This window comes from Balaenoptera physalus (assembly GCF_965194825.1).
Source record: "Balaenoptera physalus genome assembly, chromosome: 4".
Lineage (NCBI taxonomy): Eukaryota > Metazoa > Chordata > Mammalia > Artiodactyla > Balaenopteridae > Balaenoptera > Balaenoptera physalus.
Window position 1 is genome coordinate 59,099,922 of NC_138891.1, and position 19,791 is coordinate 59,119,712.

The 19,791-nt window shown below is 41.8% G+C and overlaps 1 protein-coding gene across 3 annotated transcripts in view; it reads left to right on the forward strand.

The window, feature by feature from the left end:
• The window catches only part of USP13 (ubiquitin specific peptidase 13), a 118,463-nt gene that overhangs the window by 83,262 nt on the left and 15,410 nt on the right, over positions 1-19,791 (forward strand). For all 3 annotated transcript variants that reach the window (XR_014262746.1, XM_082458954.1, XM_082458955.1), the window contains exons 15-19: positions 151-270; positions 1,646-1,672; positions 4,814-4,957; positions 6,716-6,870; positions 8,403-8,553. Coding sequence is in view for 2 of the 3 variants with exons in the window: in XM_082458954.1 (XP_082315080.1) it covers positions 151-270; positions 1,646-1,672; positions 4,814-4,957; positions 6,716-6,870; positions 8,403-8,553 (597 nt within the window). In the remaining variant the exon portion in view is untranslated. The remainder of the gene's footprint in view (positions 1-150; positions 271-1,645; positions 1,673-4,813; positions 4,958-6,715; positions 6,871-8,402; positions 8,554-19,791) is intronic.

Genomic DNA, 19,791 nt, shown 5'->3' on the forward strand with positions numbered 1-19,791 from the left:
GTCTTCTGGTCCCGTGATTTACTCCAGGGAACTGTAAAGCATCCCTTGGCTCTGCCTAGACACTTGTGCATAGAGTTAATGGTGTTGGATTTAGGAGGTGATTGTGGGTATTTGGAGAGCCCAGTGAATATAATCTCTCTCGTTTTGCAGATGTTTCTATTGATATGCCAGACCTACTTGATATTAACCATCTCCGAGCCAGGGGGTTACAGCCAGGAGAGGAGGAACTTCCGGACATCAGCCCCCCCGTAGTTATTCCTGACTCAAAAGGTACCATCTACTGCCAGGAGGACCTTCTCGACCCCTCCCCCCTCCTCTGCTGGAATAGTCCCTTTTCTTCCACCACTCCGTTGTCCCTTGGTGCCTTCCTGTGTTGTAACCCACTGTGGACACACAGAAGTGAAGCCTGGCTGCAACTGTAAGCTTACAGTAGTCATGGGAAGAGGCACAGAGACCCATCCTGAGTGGCCGAAATGGGCCCGTGGAAATCACTGCCAGCAGAGGGCAGCAAATCTCCAGAGAGTTTTTAGGTTATGTTGCCTCTGACTTTGCCTCCCTCCCTGCCTCCCTCTTTCCCCTAATGGGCCTGTGGGGAAGAGAAGGGGTGTGTTTTCAGTGGGCTCTTCGTCTGGGGGAGCTGTGTGCTTCTTGGAGTACCTTTAGAGAACCGAAAAGGGAAATTCAACCATGTGTGTTGGTTTTAAAAATCTTGCCCATGTCTCACCTCCCCATCTCTGTCACTGCTTCATAGCAAGGGAGCGGTTTGAGTTTCTCTTACTCTCTGAACCTTAAAGTAGTCCTTGTTCAAAATGCTTAACTTTTAAAGGGAAAAGGACATGCAAAAAACGATTGCCTTTGTGAGTCCAAGAGCAGCGTGGCGAAATCTTGGTTTCATTATTAGCTCAGTTATTCTGGTGAAATCACTTTCATTCTGGCTTTGTTTGCCCACCTGTTTACTGTTCACCTTCGTAATGAGTTAATTAGGTACATTAGCTAATAGTGCCAGATGGCTCGGGGCCCTGCCACCCCAGGATTTCCATCAGCTGAGCAGGGTATATTATTGGTGACCATGTTGGGGTAAGGTGAATCCAGGAGGAGCAAGATAGGATTCAAAATTGGCACCTGTGTTACATTCTTCTGTAAATGCTAAATTACAGAGGACAGAGAGCAGGGAAGGGGCCTGTAGGTGGGGCAGCCTGGGTAATGTGGGGTACAGGTGGTTCATTAAAGAGGTTCTAGAAAGAAGAGATCAGTCTTGAGCGTCAGAGACATACAAGATGGTTTATTAGCATTGCTCCTGCTTTCTCTCATGTTCAGTGACAGAGTCCTTGGTTTGTAATTATACAGAGTTCTTCGAAGTACAGTGAGAGAAATTATTTAGTTCAATAAGATGATCAGCAGAGCACCATGTTTATCTGCTCTAAATGCCTGAAACCTGGTATTCTCCCTCCTTCCTGGAATGACTTTATGTCGTGCAGGCTGGGGTGGTCTGACGGGGTGGTGGGGGGGACGACGGAGGGGCTGACAACAGTGTGGGATCTCAAGGGGGTGTGGTGAGCGAGTGCTCCGGATTAACTCTTTTTCTTTCTCCAGAACACTTTGCCATGGTTTGGTCTCACTTCCCTCCCTCTCCTTTAATTTCCAGATCGCCTGATGAACCAGTTGATAGACCGTATGTATCTTTTACGTTTTTTTCTCAGTGTCCTACCGTTGTTACCGGTCTAACTCATTTATCTGTGGGATTCAGTAAAGGGGCATTGTTCTGTACGTGTGTATGTGCAGCTTTTCCGGTGGGCACAGTCCTTGGTCTGCAAGTTGAGGTAGCAGCAAATCCAGTGACATGGTGATTCGGTGGCCCTGTGGTTCGGGAGAGTGAACATTAGTGTGAGAGCGAAGCAGCCCTGAGCTGGAATCTCGGCTCTGCCATTTGTGACTGTGTGATCTAGAATCATTAACTTCTCTGAGCCTCAGTTTCCTCGTGTGTGAATGGGGGATAATGATGCCATTTCTTCCCTCTTTGGCCACGAGTAGGCCTCCTTCTGCAGTGATGGCACAGTGGCCTGTCACTTTTTCCACTCCTGCTTCTGGACACATAATGAAGGTACACCACTGACAGGACATGGTCGTATTAATTAATACTCTTAAGGGTGTTAGTTCCATCGGATTGTTGTTAATTTTGTAGTCGTTTAGTTCTTTAATCCTGTGAGAGTTGATACTCTTGATTTTCTAAAGAACATGAAAAAAATAAACTATTTATAGTGAATATTTAGATATTAATTAGCAGGAAGGAGGAATGTGTAACGCAAAATACTCTGAATCTTTTTGTCTACAAAGCCTTTCTGGAGACACTGTTGTTAATTTAGAAGTTCAAGTGTTTTACTTTGCAAACGCCTTATGTGATTGATCACATGGCTTAGACTTCCCTATTTCCTTTCTTGGGTCAATTTTGATTTGCTGATTGCTGGGAAAGGCTGTTAGGATCAGCGAGGGTCATGGGCGAACCATTGTCTCTGTAAATAATCTGATTGTAATGATAACAATATTTTTGAATGGTTACCATGAGTTATGTTGAGTTTATTACTCCATAAATTCTTTCAACTGTATTTAACTGTACTATTAATACAAAGCCCAGATTCTTGTTTGAATGTCACAGTAAGAAGGGCAGACTAGGTGACCTTTTATAGAGGATAAAACTGAGACCTAGGAAGGTTCAGAGCTAGGACCAGAGCCAGGGCTAGGCTTCAAGCATGCTTTTCACGTCACTCGACCTTTTCTGGAATGTGAGGAGTTTCGATGCCCCTGACCCTGCAGAGAGCCGGCCTCCAGGCTCTTGCCCCAGAGGAGGTGATGGGTGGTTGGAACTGTGTCAGAGCCTGTCTGACTGTGAGCATTCAGCCATTTTCCATTTTCCTCCTGATCTAAGCCTGCTGTCTTATCAGCAACAACCTATGTTCAGCAGGAGAAAACAGTATTATCTTGGGTTAATTTACATTTATATCCTACCTTTCTCAGATATTTAGAAGGAATAACTTTGATTATTTTCTTATTCCAAAGTGAAAAGATATGTAGAAATTATGGATTGGTGAAAACAGTCATCTCTGGTTTCATCTATAACCACTATTAACATTTGGCATCTGTCCTTCTACTGTTCTTTGCCTGTGCCTGGCTCACTGTATTTTCCCTAAAATGGAATTATACATTTTCAATTTAATATGCTATTATATACATGCATACATTTATTAAGCTGCATTACTTTAACTGCATTCTAGGGAACAGGTCTTTTACAAGGTGTTGAAAAGTATTCTGTAGAAAGAGTTTCATAGTTTCTTTACCGCAGGAGTCTTTTTTGTTGTTGTTCTTACTAAAATTTTAAAATATTTTTAATATTTTATTTGACTGAAGTATAGTTGATTTACAATGTGTTAGTTCCAGGTGTATAGCACAGTGATTCAGTTATACATATATGTATCTATTCTTTTTTTAGATTCTTTTCTTTTATAGGCTACCATAAAATATTGAGTATAGTTCCCTGTGCTATACAGTAGGTCCTTGTTGGTTATCTGTGTTATATATAGTAGTATGTATGTGTTAATCCCAACCCACTGCAGGAGTCTTTATTATAGGACTTTAGAATTTTCACTACATTAGTGCACACTGTGAATTTCTAGAGAGAATTGAGAATGCAGGTTTAAAAAACTTAATTTGACCATGGAAGTCCCTTGTTTTGTGGTTCAGTAATTACGTCTCTCTTAGAACGCTAGGATTCTCTAGAACACAGTTGGGGAATCACTGTTGTCCTACATCATTGCTTTCTTAAAATTTTATCTTGATAGGATGTTTTGTGTATCCCCTTGAGAGAGAACTTTGGTAAATACATTTTCAGTACAATTTTTGTAGAACAGATGCCTCTTGTTCTTCAGTTCTTCTACTGATTGCTGTCTTTGGCAGAGTTTTCAGTAGATTACAGACCTCAGGACATGGAAAACATAAGGGGTATGTTTTGTGCTCCTGTTCCCTCCTCATCTTTGGTATAATTTGAGAGCACTTTGTAGGTGTGTATGTGTACACACACACGGACATACATACACACCCATGTACAAGTATGCATATGCATACAAACATGTATATGTGTGCATACACATACAAACCTATATTTATGTCTGTGTATCGATAAACACACACTTCTCTACCAATATCTATATATTATTGTGAAAAGAAAACAAAACCTGTGTCTAAGCCGGAGTTAGGTTTGTAAAGCAATCTTTTTTAATATCTTAAATGTATACAATTAACAAACACATTCTTTCCTTCTATCATAACATTGGGCTCTCCATTTCTCAGAGCTGACTACATCCTTTGATTGCTAATATATCTAAAGGCCTGCTATAACCTTCTGTGAGATTTAAGGAATAGGCTTTTTGGCCTGTAGATAATGCTTTTCTCTTCAAATTTCAGTCTCAAATTTTAGCAGTTCGTAGGAGAGGCTGCTGTAGTGGTCTTGAGAGTGATGTAAGAGACTGAAATGGTTCTGGGAATACACTAGATCTCCCCATAGGAAATTAGAGAGTTGTTTTTCAGTGCTTGGATTGTTCAGGTAATTACCATGCTTCCTATTTAGGTCAAAGATAGAAACTCAACTCAAATAGCTTAATATTTGGATGGCTTAAAACAAAACACGGTTAAACCACCATGTACATATTAAACAAAATAGCCCGTTCTTTGGGTAGCATGTGGCTAAGGGGCGAAGAGAAGCTAAGACAAGAAGAAATAGGGTTGACGTTTTTTACACCAGAATATCCTGTGTGCTCTGTAGCATCAGACATCGATGAGTCATCGGTGATGCAGCTGGCCGAGATGGGCTTCCCTCTGGAAGCGTGTCGGAAGGCTGTGTATTTTACTGGAAATATGGGAGCCGAAGTGGCCTTCAACTGGATCATTGTTCACATGGAAGAGCCAGGTAGGTGGTCAGAAAATGGGATGGCTTTGGAGTCTGATGCGATCCTCAGTGATGTTAAGCCTCGGTCCTACTGTGTCCTCTGGATGTGTCCCAGAAAATGACCTTTCAGCTCATAATCTGCTGCATGAGGCTGGGGGATGGTTATTTTGCCCATGTAGCAAAGTCACAATCTTTGTCTTTCCTCCTTTCTTAAATAATAGCTTTGTTGAGATTAATTCACCCTTTTAAATTGTATAATTCAGTAGCAAAAAGACCATTGGGAAAGATATGGGATAAACTTCTAGCTAAGAGATGAGGAGGACTTGAGATAGAAAAATGTGCATGAAGAAATAGGGGCTGTTTAGTTAGCTTTTACTTTTATCCACTTTATTAAGCTATAATTCACATACCATATAATTTCCTCATTTAAAGTGTACATTTCAGTGTCTTTTTTAGTAGATTCGCAGAATTGTGCCACCATCACCAGTTAATTTCCAAAAAGAAATTCTGTACACAATAGCAGTCACTTTCGCATTTCCCCTGCTCTCTCCAGCCCCCAACAATCACCAGTCTACTTTCCGGCTCTGTGGATTTGCCTATTTTGGATGTTTCATATAAATGTAATCATACAATATGAGATCTTTTGTTTTTGGCTTCTGTCACTTAGCATAATGCTTTCAAGTTTCATCTATGTTGTGGCATGTATTGGTACTTCATTCCTTTTTATGGCTGAATAATAGTCTGTTGTACGGATGTACTATATTTATCCTTTCATCAGTTGGTAGACATTTGGGTTGTTTCCACTTTTTGGCTATTATGAATAATGCTGCTATAAGCATTTTGTGTACAGATTTTTATGTGGACATGTTTTTATTTCTTTTGAGTGGAATTGCTGTGTCATATAGTAACTCCACGTTTGACTTTCTTAGAAACCACCAAATTGTTTTCAACAGTGGCTGTACAACATTCCCATCAGCAATGTATGAGGGTCCCAGTTTCTCCACATCCTCACCAACCCTCATTGTTATTGTTTTTATTATACACAATCCACTGGATGAGAAGTGGTATCTCATTGTTGTTTTGATTTGCATTTCCCTAATGGCTAATGATGAACGTCTTTTCATATGCTTATTGGCCATTTATGTATCTTTGAAGAAATGTCTCTTCAAATCCTTTGCTCATTTTTAATGAGGTTATTTGTCTTTGTATTGTTGAATTCTAAGAGCTCTGGATACAGGTACCTTATCAGATATATGATTTGTGTCCTTTGAAGCACAAAAGTTTTTAATTTTGATGAAGTCCAATTTGTTTTTTTTCTTTTGTCACTTGTGCTTTTGGTGTACCTAAGAAACCATTGCCTAACCCAAGGTCACAGAGATTTTCTCATATGCTTTCTTCTAAGAGTTCTGTAGTTTTAGCTCTGGCATTTAGGCCAATGATCCATTTGGAGTTAATTTTTACATATGGTGTAAGGTAGGGGTCCAACTTCATTTTTTTCCATGTGGATTTGTCCTGGTACTATTTGTTGAAAAGACTGTCCTTTCCCCTTTGAATGGTCTTGGTAGCCTTGTTGAAAATCAGTTGACCATAGGTATGTGGGTTTATATCTGAACTCTCAATTCTATTTGATTGGTCTGTTGATCTATATGTTATCCTTATGCCAGTACCAGACTGTCTTGATTATTTTAATTTTAGGTATTTTTTTCTTCTTAGCTCTAAAATGTTGTTTATTTCAAGACCCAAAAAAGAAAAGGGCCTGAGTGTGATTATTTTCCCCAGATTTTGCCGAGCCGCTGACCATGCCGGGTTATGGAGGAGCAGCTTCTGCTGGAGCCTCTGCTGGATTGGATAACCAACCTCCGGAGGAAACTGTAGCTCTCATTACCTCCATGGGATTCCATCGAAATCAGGCTCTTCAGGCGCTACGAGCAACGGTAAGCCTGGGAGACTGTATGTGAACACCTTCTTGTTGGAGGTAGCTTGTGTTTTGTCAGTAGCAACTGAAACTTTCCAATGTCCTTTGATCGTTTTGAATCATGTCTGTCTCATGCTATACCCCACCATGGCCCACAAAGATTTTTATTTGTGTGTAGTATATATAAAGCTAAAATAAATGATTGAGGGAATCATACAGAGATTTTAAGAATAAGGAGATATTTTAAAAAGGAGGGAGATAATACACTGGGGGCAAGTTGACCCAACTGAAAGAAACTCTGTATCATCTTAATGTTTATTAGCATGAGGTCAGAGACTTGACTTGGAGCTTGCTTGCGGCCTTAGAGCAAAGAGGGATGCTTGAGATTCTGTGTTCAATAAGGCAGTTCTTTAGGAGAAATTGTGCTTTTCTGATACCAAGACCTTGGAGCAATGTCTCTCAAAAGTCCTCATAGAGAAGTCTCCTTGGAATTCTCTGCTTTTGTTTCTCTCTACAGAGAAAGAAGGTTTTTCAGGTGTTTGTGAAGTCTTGATATTATCAGGAAAGAAGGGACCAGGAAACAGGAGTGTAGACGGAAGCTTTCCTTTTGCAGTGCAGATATCTGTTTAGTATTGAGGGAAAGTACTTTTTTTTTCACACCATAATCCATTTTTGAATGGGTATCTGCTCCTAATTCCTTCTTGCTTATCCTGACTGGTTGCCTGCTGAGGTCCCTTGCTGAGGTCACAGCGGCTCTCTCCTGGCTCCGGGCAGTGTGGCTGGAAAAATCTGTTTCCCTTTAAAATGCTTGAAATGTCTCAACCAGAGTTTGTTGTACGCGGGGTACTTGCTTATGCCCCAATTATTTTACTTGCTTGACTGTTTAATTGGAGATTCTAGCTACATCTAAACAAATTCTTTAACTCACCAAGTGATACCACAAAGGGAGAAGACAAAAATGTTTTTTTGGTCCATTGATTTGAATTACATGGAGTTCAGTTTAAAACAATGTAACTTAACTAACCAGTGTTGTCATCATTAATCAAGGCATCAATCTTGTCTCTACTGCAATTCAACCACTTTGCCAACATTTAGGAGAGGAGCTCTGACACAGTACTCATGTCGGCTTCCCTCTACCCTGCATGGTTATCTGCACAAAATACAACTGGTAGAGAAGATAGCGTGTGCAATTAGTGTGGTTTTGGAAAGGGCTGCACTGAAACAGATGCCTTTCTCTTTGGCATCTTGCCTCCCATCATTATCGGCATCAGCCCACAGAAATGCTGAGCTAAGACTGATATGGGCTTTGCAGTGCTGACCTGCTGCTGTGAGCTGTTTTCCAGCGAATCCAGTTACAGACTTCGGCTGGGAGACTTGCAGAATGTCCACGGAAAGTGTTTCATATGCAGGGTCAGAGCTTCTTACTCAGAGGCACTTAGGACTAATGAATTCAAGCTTCCTGTCCTATCTGCTTGACATCCTGGTTCAAATGGTCAGGATATAATGAGCGCCCGGGACTGCATACATCGTAAAAATGTTTTGTTTTATTAGAATAGTAACCTGGAAAGAGCACTGGATTGGATCTTTAGCCACCCTGAGTTTGAGGAAGACAGTGACTTTGTGATCGAGATGGAGAATAACGCCAATGCGAACATTATTTCTGAAGCCAATGAAGGACCTAGAGTCAAGGATGGATCTGGAAGTAAGTTCTTGACTTAGGGATTGTCTGAGCTGTCGTGATTGTACATTCGGTTCGTGCCCTTCCCTCCCACTCCTGAATATTAAAACCTTTGCCATCATTTAAAAGTTAGCACAGATCCCATCTTCTCATAAATGGTGCACTTGGCCACTTCGCATAGGCCAGGGTGATCTGAGGAAGTCTTGGGCAGACTCAGTCGTGTCACCTCGTAGTGTGTGTGCCTCAGTTTAGTGCCGGCTCTGACTTTGTCTATCATTTGAGGTGAAATTTCATCGTGGACCATGAACGTTTTTGTCCAAAAGAGAGCATTTATTTTCGTGGTGATATTTTTTAAAGAGTTGAACAGCAGTCTTATAACCTTGACCCTGTCGTTGCTCATACCTCCTCCTGATCATTTTCTGAAGGGCTGTCCGGATGGCAGGAAGAGGTGCCATAGGCCCAAGGGGTGCCTTCCATCAGCAAGCACTTACCTATGTCACTCTGTGCCGAGTAGGGCTCTAAGCACTTTACCTAAGCACTCATTTAATCCTCACCACACCCATTTTACAAGTGAGAAAACAGAGGCCTAGAAAGATTAGGTAACCTTGCTCAAGGTCACATAGCTCTTCAGAGGTGGAGCCAAGATTCAGAGTCAGAATCCGTGTTCTTCACCACTGTGATGCCCTGCTTCTCGGGCTGTCCTTGCCTACAGAATCGGAGCCCGGCAGCCATCATCTCCTCTGGTCAGGTCCCAGCCTGCTTGGCTCTCAGTGTTATTTCCTCTGCACCCCCCAGACCTACAGCTTGCGTGCCTGGTATGGTAGCCACACCACCAGCCTACTCATCTGTCCTCAACCCTCTTCTCCCTACTTCCAGGCCTTTGTTCAGGCCAATCCTTAGCTGCGAATTGCCCCTTCTTTCCCATCACGGCACACTGAAATCCTCATCGTTATTCAGAACTTGGCCACAGATTCCATTTCTCTGGACCACTTTCCCAGGTTCTTGTCATAATTGGTCCCTCCTTACCTCACATGCTGGTAGTAATTATACCAATATTAACAATCCTTCCATTTGGGTCACGTTTCATCTTCACAGTAACCCTATGAGGTAGGTACCATTATTATCTCCATGCCGCAGATGAAGAAACTGAGGCAGAGAAGGCAAAGTAACTTGACAAGGTCACTGTGCTGGTGAGAAGTAGAACCAGAATTCCAACCCAAGCAGCCTGCCTGCAGAGCCTGTGCCTGTAGCCACTGTAACGTAGTGTTTGTTCTTCTGTTATTAGAGGTATCAGATTCATCTTGAGATAAAATTAGTTGGGTGAATACCTGTGTCTCCCAGCTGACTGGGAGCTCATGGAGGACAGAGGCTATTTTACTTTTATAAAGCTTGTGGTGTCCAGTGCATAGGAAGTACCAAGTAAATAATAATTGGATTTAATTAAATTTACCGTAACAGCATTTGCTCCTATAATCGTATGGCTGTAGCTGTACTCATTAATGGTCTTACCAGACCTAACGCATATGTATTGATATAGCTCTAGAGACAGAGAGGGGGAGGGAAACTTTCTTCTTCTTTTATATAAAATAGGAATTTCTTCACTGAAGTTGTTTTAATCCAACTGGACTAGAAAAGGAGGAGCTGTAGTTCTCCCGACTTCCACATTCATCTAAAGGGTCTTGTATTACTTTTCGGAAATCATTGGCTTGCTTGAGACATTAAAAGCTGTTACGGACAAGCATTATTCAATAATTCACGAGCAGGATTTATTATGTGTTACATGCCCATCGGTTCACTCCTTCCTTGATTTTCAGTAATGGAGTCTTCTTTAGGGAAGGTGAGTTCTTGCAGAAGGAATAAACCACAAGATGGGGCCGCTGTAAAGCTGCCAAGGTATTTGGCTGCAGAGGGAAGGAGAGTCTGATCATTAGGGTTTCCTGTCTTCTGATGGAGCTTGGAGGGACCAACCATTCTCTCAGAGAAGGTCATTAATTATACAAAACAGCCACAGCCTCTCCTCGGGCTTACTGAACTCAGGGTGACCTGCAGATACTCCTGGGTTTTGAGTTGCATCCTTGAATAGGATGTCATGATGATGTTTTTCACCACCCTTGAATTTAAAGGCACTCTGGGCCAAACTCTATGGCTTTACTCCTCATCGCTCCCAAATTTCGGCACTTATGGGTGAGGGTGGGGAAGGAGACAGTGATGCACTATGAGAAATCACGTATGGGATATGCAGAATCTAAGGGCAGTAGGAGGTGAAAAATTTAATTATGAAAAAAGCATAAACCACCCTAACTCACCAAATGCATTCTGCACTGGGTTTTATAGAAGAACAGACGTTTTTAAAGTAACCTTTCAGCCGTGTGTCTGGCCCATGGGAGGTGATCAGCAAGTGAATGACTGAATGAAGAATTAAATGAATGCCAGGTGGTAGTGGTCACAGGGATAGTTTTTTAAATTACCTCCACTAAGTACCATTTGGAGGAATTAGCAGTGTACTGCTGTATTCTATTCTATTCCCTTTCACAGGAAAGGGAAAAGATGATTTCTTGTACTTTGCTGCATTAGCACCTGAACTCATATGTCACTTTTTTTCCTTTTACAAAAATTAACATTTATGTTGTTTCTTTTTCCTATAATTAAAAGGATGTATAATAATTTTAGCAACTGGAGAAAATACAGATATAGGAAAAGAGGAAAACGAAAATTACAATCCTGCTACCCAGTCATAACCCAGTCACTGTTAAATGTTTTGTGTATATTCTTTAGACCTTTCTTTGCAAATATATAAAAATGAATATAAAAATGTATATTTATAAGAATATAGCATTCTATTCTGTACATGCTATTTAAAAAAATTTGAAGTATAGTTGATTTACAATATTATATTAGTTTCAGGTGTATAACATAGTGATTCAGTATTTTTATAGCTGACACTCCACTTATAGTTATTACAAAATAATGACTATATTCCCTGTTCTGTACAAGATATCCTTGTGGTGTATCTACTTTACACTATACATGCTATTTTATAGCCTGCTCTTTCTGTAACTGTGGGTGTACATTATGTAAATCTAGGTCATTGAACATATATTAATATTCCATTGTACCATAATGTATATACCTAATCTTAGCCTAGTTGTTGTTTAAATAAAAGATGATTTCAGAAAGAGTTTTAAATAAGGGGGTTATTTGCACATTCAGAAGGTGATGGCAGTGATTTTTAAATAACGCATTTCTTAGAGGATGAATGCAGTTCACAGAAGTACAACAAATGCCTCTTTCAATCTCTATCCAGGTGATAAACATTTGTTCAACTTTTCAGTTTCTTTCATTTCTTCCCTCCTCCACCCCCTCCCTTCCTTTTTTCTCTATTAAAAATAATGCTGTAATGAACATTCTTGAGCTCTTCCTTATTATTTCTTTAGGGTAAGTTTCTGGAAGTGAAGTTTTGGGGTCAAAACTGCGTATTTTTGGGATGTGAATACAGATGATCTCATCACCAACCTCCCCACCCCCTGCCCCGCCCAAAACACAGCCCTGTGCTCCTGTGCCCTGTCCTTCCCAACAGTGCTGTTGGCCGAGCACTCTTCATGTGTTTTACATCTTTATTGCCTAGTTGTTGTTTTTCTTGTGTTAATCGCGTCCTCATTTCCTTTGCCCATTTTCCCATTTTTATTGAGGTTTTTAGAATTTTTTTTTTATTGATTTGTATGAGAGTTTCAAATACTGTAAATTAGTTTGGGAAAACCTCGTAGCTTTACGATATTGAGTTTTTGTGGCCAGAAACATGTTACCCTTTTCCTTTGCTTCATATCCCCCTTCTCCCACCCCTGCAGAGCTATACGGTTTTCTTTATAAACGTCTTCTGCCTTTCTGGTTTAGTTCTCAGAATTACATTTTCTGTGTTACTTATGAATAACATTTTTCCCCATTATATTTTCTCAATTGTTCCTGCTGAATTTTGGAAAGTTCCTGGTCTTGTAATTGGCCATTCTCCAGGGATTTGATTAGAATTACATTAAATTCATAGGTTCCACTCCGGGAGATGTGTTGTATTCTGTGTAGGTGTTTGCATTCCCAAAACATTGTTTTTTACCTTTATTTTGGTTGGTGAATTGGCTTGGACATTTGACTTGGGGGTAATGAGGACAATTTAAAGGTTTAGGTGATTTCTATTTAGGAGCAAAATGGAGAGCCAAAACAGACAAACCAAGTAAAACCAACAACAGTGTTTTCAGGGTTCTTTTGTAAGTAGCAGGATTGCTGAGCCAAACTTGTCTAAGCAAAAAAGGGTGTCTTGTAATATAAAAGCTGGAAAGTCCCAGAAAGACTTGACTCTGGGCATGCCCTTGACCCCAGGACTCAAGCCCTTTTATATGAGTATATCTCCTGCCTCTGGGGTTGGTTCCAGTCTCAGACAGGCTCTCCCTCATGGCCACAAGATGGCTGCCAGCACCTCCTACTACTGTATCTTTCCAGCAGAAAGAGTCGTGTCCCAGAGTTCTCAGCAGATGTTCTGGGAATGTGAGAGTCTGTCATGTACCCTCCCCTGTCGTCATGTCCGAGCCGAGAAGGGAAGGGTTGGTCTCTTCAAAGCCATGGTTTGAGTGTGGGCCTAGACCAGCAGAATCAGCGTCACCTGAGAACTTGCTGGAGATGCAGATTCTTGGACCTCACCCAGACCTACTGAATTAGGCCCTCCGGGGGCGGGCTTAGCGAGGTGTGGTTTAACAGACCCTCCAGGTGGTTCTAATTCAGCTTAAATTTGAGAACCACCATTTTAAACAGCAAGATTAGGTTACTCTTACTTTAAGATGGAGGATCGCGGCCGCTGGGACATCACTCCAGCAGGTTAACGCTGAAAATAATGACATGGTAGGTGTTTGAATTGGAAAAACAGTGACTGGGATTAAAGAAGCACTTGTATCAAATTCTTCCTTTAGGGAATATGTAATTAAAGATTACTATTGCCATCTTTTTGAATGAGGAAGTAATGTCATTGCATGAAACTCTTTCTTTTAAATGTTATCTACTTTGATTAAAAGGATTTGTGCTATTAACACTTGGTGAAATAGTAGCTGTCCTTTATTGAATATCTACTAAGTGCCAGGCATTTCCTCTACCGCTTTTCCCTGGCAGCAAGGTATTTGGATGAGAAAGCGGTAGCTGACAAGGTTACCGACTTGCTTATGGTAGGACCACCTTGTAATTCAGGTCTGGCTGATTTTGAGGACTGCATTTTCTCCTTTGCCCCCCATTGAGTCATCCTATTTCAAGTTTTCTAAATTGGAACGGAGGCAGGAGCCTGTTTTTCAGAAGGCTCTATTTATTGTCATGTCCTACCTGTTTTAAGAGCTGCACTTAACTTTCTGTTGAGTTTATAAAATTTTTTAGAAGTGGGAAATCAAGTCATCAGTCTGACCTATCTGGGCTTCTGCCATTTGCAAAATCATTTCTGTTTCTGTGTTGCAGTTAATGAACGTTTAATTTTTTTTTTTTTTTTTAAAGAACTCACTGATTGCCAACGTAATTAAAATGTGATTAGTCTGTGATTACTCAGAACCTGCGCTGGCCCCTTCAGCCTCATCGCTGTCATGGTGCAGACATCTCCTGCTGCAGCTGAGGATTTTCCAGCAAGGGGAGCAGAGAGACATTTCATTTACATAGTGGTGGGGCTCCCTGAGGAATGCAGCCAGAATAGGATCTGGAGAGCAGAGGCGCAGCGCCCAGGGAAGCCAAGCCCCAGTGGTCTGTTTGAAAGCAGTACACACGTACTTAATACATCTGGGCTCTCATTCTTTTTTTTTTAAAAAAATATTTATTTATTTATTTATGGCTGTGTTGGGTCTTCATTGCTGCGTGCGGGCTTTCTCTAGTTGCGGCGAGCGGGGGCTACTCTTCGTTGTGGTGCACGGGCTTCTCATTGCAGTGGCTTCTCTTGCTGCGGAGCACGGGCTCTAGGCATGCGGGCTTCAGTAGTTGTGGCTCGCGGGTTCGAGAGCGCAGGCTCAGTAGTGGTGGCGCACGGGCTTAGTTGCTCCGCGGCATGTGCGATCTTCCCGGACCAGGGCTCGAACCTGTGTCGCCCGCATTGGCGGGTGAATTCTTAGCCACTGCGCCACCAGGGAAGCCCTAGGGCTCGCATTCTTATCCCCCTCGTCAGCACCTGTGCTTTTCAGTGGTGCTCTTGGAAGTTAAGAGGAAGCCACTTTGGAGTAAACTAATTTACACTGAAGTATGGATGACTGAGAACTATTAAGCTTAGGGGGAAGTGTTTGATATTTGTTGTTTTAGGCAATACACAAATGACAAGTCCAGGTGGATTGGTAATTTCGAGCTGGCTGGGGCTGGGGAGGCAATTTGTAGAGCTTTTAAGATTCTGTCCACGTTATCCGCTGCCTTGAGCTGTTACTGATTTACTCAAATCCTCCTTGTTCTCTTTTTGGGAATTGAGTAGTTTTCTTAAAGCTCCAAATCCGCCCCCAATCCCCGCCACACACACGGGTCTTTTCTCAGAGCAGGAATGAGGGAAATCAAGCTGTTGGGGGTGGAGACTGTTTGAAGATATAGGGTGTTTGTGAGTCAAATGCTGGTCAATTGGGGATGACATTTTCCCTTCTGTTGTTAGGGGTGGGTTATGAAACACATTATTCAAGTTAGGAAGATTCAGTTGGAAAACTCAGTTTTGGTGTCTCACGAGAAGGCTGCAGAGCCCCGGGGTCTTGGTGGTGGTTTCGAGGAGTCTCTTGGTGTTTCTGTATTCTGAGCACTCCGTAGACTGACTAAATAACGTGTCATGGCCTCATGATAACTACTGCTTTTCAAGTGGATGTAGATGCTATAATGGTTTATAAAATATAAATTAATTTAACTGCACTCCTGAATCTAGAGTTTGCTTTCGGTCATGATGTGTGGTTGAACCGTAGTTTTCAAAAAGGTAAATGATGACTGTCACGTACATAAAAACTGAACACATACTACAGATTTTCTTTGACTCATTAATTAGGGAACCAGTTAGTTGTTATTACTGGTTCAAAAGCATCTGAAAAGCTATTTAAAAGATACCTAAAGATAATTTGATGGCTGAGTTAGATATAAAACTAGTGTCTATCAGGATCATGACTCCTTGAGGTTACAGGTGTTGACAGAAGAAAGATGCACAGCCCGAAAGTTTCAAGTGAAGTTTTCTGCGGGGACCTTACTGAGGACTGTAGCTCTGAGGAACTGCTCTGAAGAGGTAGAGAAGGAGCCAGGATATATAGGAGTGTTTTGCTGGAAGAAAAACATGTAGTCGAACATTAAAAGATTACTGCTAATCACAAAGAAAAGACATCTCAAGTTAATGATTTTAGTACTTTCCTATGTAGGGGAAGATGCAAGAGTCTGGGCTCATTGAAATTATTCCTTAGATATGCATCTTAACTGTCTATCTAAGGCTAGTATCCAGAGCACAGAAAGCTTGCTCTTTTTCTCCATCCTGATTTCCCCTCACGGTGCACCGTGGTGGGGTAGCTGCAGAGGCTGATGCAGGCTTGATCTGTGTAGAGCTGGAATGGCAGACAGCGTTCCCTTCCACAGCACCCCCTCTTGGTCATAAATTTGACCAAGGTTTGGAGGGCATTTGGTGACCAATTTGTCCCACGGTATTAGGAAATCTCATGCCTAGGTCAGACGAGGATTTTGTTGACAGGCCATTCAACATGCTATTTTTGGATCAGGCCCTGTTGATAACCTAAAATTCTCTGGATCATCTGTCTTACTAGTTTATTACGATCCAGGAAATGTTTTCCCTTATTGGTTCTTTCCATATCTAGAGTTGTACTAGTACAGTTATTCTATATAGAGTTATATATGTGATCAGTGGCCTCAAGATGTTTAGCCACCATTAATTTTGTCAGAGGCCTGTTTACACGTCAGGTAATGCAAGAGACAACAATCTTTTTTTTTTTTTTTTTTAATTTTTAAAAAAATTTATTTTTTATTTTTGGCTGCCTTGGGTCTTTGTTGCTGCACACGGGCTTCTCTCTAGTTGCGGCGAGCGGGGGCTACTCTTCGTTGCGGTTCGTGGGCTTCTCATTGGGTGGCTTCTCTTGTTGCAGAGCACGGGCTCTAGGTGTGCGGGCTTCAGTAGTTGTGGCACTCGGGCTCAGTAGTTGTGGCTCGCGGGCTCTAGAGCACAGGCTCAGTAGTTGTGGCGCACGGGCTTAGTTGCTCCGCAGCATGTGGGATCTTCTCGGACCAGGGCTTGAACCCGTGTCCCCTGCACTGGCAGGCGGATTCTCAAACACTGCGCCACCAGGGAAGTCCCGAGACAACAATCTTATGAAATAGAATAGCCATAATATAGCTAGTAACATTAATAAGTTCATAGTACAGCAGAGAGATACAAAACATAAGCAGTTTGAAACAACAAAGAGAGAACAAATTAAAACCATGATTAGTATAACTAGTTGTAATCTGGATTGCAGTAAGCCATCAAGTCCAGAGGGGAGCCAGCTGGAGAAGCCAAATCCTGGGGGGATCAGGTAGAGAGAAAAAGATAATGTTTCATCTTTGTTTACAAAGGTAAACTTTATCAACATGTTGTATATCATAGTTAGCATAAGAGGAAAGTTTTTCTGGAAAACAAAGATTAAAAGCCACTAATATTTCAGACAAAAAGGCATAAAATTATAAATTATATTTATCATTCAGTTCCATGTGATTAATTCCTGTTGATCTAGATGGAGCCATCAGGTTTTCTATTAGTTTTGTAATTTCTTACCGGGTTTAGTAGTATGATCTAAAGGTCATCAGAAACTTATATTTGTCAAAAAGTCCTTTTTATGGATCTTCTTGAAGATCTTCATTTTGTAAAAGCATCAGAGTAAAACAGTTATAACAGGGAAGAGCCAAATCTGACTACATGTTGGATCTATTTCTTTTACTTTAACCTTTGCTTTCCGATGCTTTTGTTCACTAAAAGGATACTGTCTGTACATAATGGCCTGCCTTGGGGAACCCTGCCCCTCTGCCTGAATGTTAAACCAAAGTGCCTTTGTTCTGGGAAACATCCGGACCCTCTCCAACTGTGGATGGCTGCAAGAAAGAAGAAATGAACACCTCCCCTCCCCGAGGCTGGCCATTCCAGGTGATATTTGCAAAACTTATGGCCTTTTTACTTTACTTCCTCATCTCCTCCCCCTCTCTGTGCATCCAAACTGGCATCCAAACCCCGATAAGATGGTTATTTTGAGACTTTAGTCAAAATATTTAGTCAAAATATTTAAAATATTGAGACTTCAGCCATCTTCTCGGTCTGCCGGCTTTCCGAATAAAGTCGTATTCCTTGCCTCAGCACCTTGTCACCGATTTATGGGCCTGTTGTGCGGCGAGCAGAGCAAGCTTGGACTCGGTAACAAGTTTGGCTTGGCCAGCCAGGAGCCTTGCTGCTCGTGGCCAGCCGGCCCCGGTCAGGGAACACTGGGGCAAGGCCCTGGCTGCCGCCAGGACCATTTGTCCTGAGGGTCTTCCCTTCAAAATTACCCGAAGCGGCACCAGCTACCCCAGCGCTTGGCAGTTGAAGCAAGGAACCGACCAACTTCCGCGAGTCCACGGACTCGATTTTGTAGAGATTGGTAAGTCTACCCAATTCGGTAACTGGTTCGTTGGTTGTGGTCTTGATCTTGTTTTGGTTTTGTGTATCCTTTTGTGTCGCTAGTTGGGGAACTCGATTTTGTAGGGTAAGTCGCTCCGGCGTACACACCCCGGAACATATTCCCCTCTCAGTTTGGGCTTTTCCTTTACGGGATAAGCCAGTTTGTTTGATTGGGGTACCCTGTTGGAGGGGGAACTTGTCATCAGACTCTACCTGATTTGGGACCGGTTCAGTAGGGAACTAGTTTGTTGGTTTTGCAGGGTAAGTCTACCCGATTTGGGAACTAATTTGTTGGTTTTGTAGGGTAAGTCTACCTGATTCGGGAACCGTTGGTTTTGGTCTTGGTTTTGTGTGCATCGATGCTAGAATTTGTTTGGGCCTTTTGTGTTGGAATTTGTTTGCGTCTTTTGTGTTTTGGTGTTATCAAACTTATAAAAAATGGGAAATACTCCATCCATCCCGAAGGAGAGCCCTTTGGGGCGTATATTAGATAAATGGGCTTAAACATAGCCGTGAGCCTCTAAGAGAGACATGATGTACTATTGTAATAGAATGTGGACCCAATATGTAAGATCAGAAGAGCGATGGCCCCTGAATGGCTCACTCAATTATTACACGACCTCGCAGTTAGAAGTGTTTTGCAAAAGAGCAAGCTGCACCGGCAGTTGTTCCAACTGCCCACCCCCCATGCCGCCATGATATTCACTGCCTCCTGTTTCCCCTACCCGTGGGTATCAAATGGAAGCTTCTTTGTTAACCCTTGGAGCACAGGAGCCTGATTTAGTATCACCAGCTAAGACTCCACAGGGCCCCCAGTTTGGACTGGGAGCCGCTTCCGCAGCAGGGCAGTTTCCCTTGCGCTGACATCCTGTAAGAGGCCAGGGGGACTCCCTTGGACTTGAGGCGTCAGATTCTAATTTCCCCACAGGAGCCCCAGGTAACTTTGACAGTGGGGAACAAGTTGATTGACTACCTTCCCTATTTATCTTAAGAGGCTTGTAAATATTAAATAAAGGAGAAACAAAGTCATCCTAGGAAGAACTTGCCTGTATCTTTGAGATGCAAATGTCCTATCCGGTCTTCTCAGGAACCCTCATCTCTGCCATCTTTTTAAAATGCAAACTTTGAAAAGAGGGTAAAGTAATTTAGAAATTGACTTGTCAAGGCTAAATAAAAAACCTAAGTGTCTTTTCTATAAAAGTTCAGCCATCTAGACAAGTGAGCTTGATTTGTTCCATCTGCCAGAAACCTAATTTTAATCCAACCTCTTTTTGTAAACTGATGGGTTTTACATTGCTGTACCTGACTCAGGGCTGAAATTTTGAAATGAGAACTATGATGTCTCTGTGTGCTTGTGTCCTTGTATGTGTCTTTGTCTTCGGATAACATTGCTGAGGCTGACTTGTGGATGAGCTCTATTTAATTGGCTTAAAGAAAAGTAAGCGCTTACAAACCAAACAATTCTAAATACAAGAAAAATTAAGCTAAATGAGTTTCAGGTTCACGTGAACTGAGACATATTCAGTATTAATGTTTGTTTGTTGATCTAATTAATACAGACATGTAATTAGAGTCATCAGATATAATACTTTTATTGTGCCTAGGTTTAATATAAG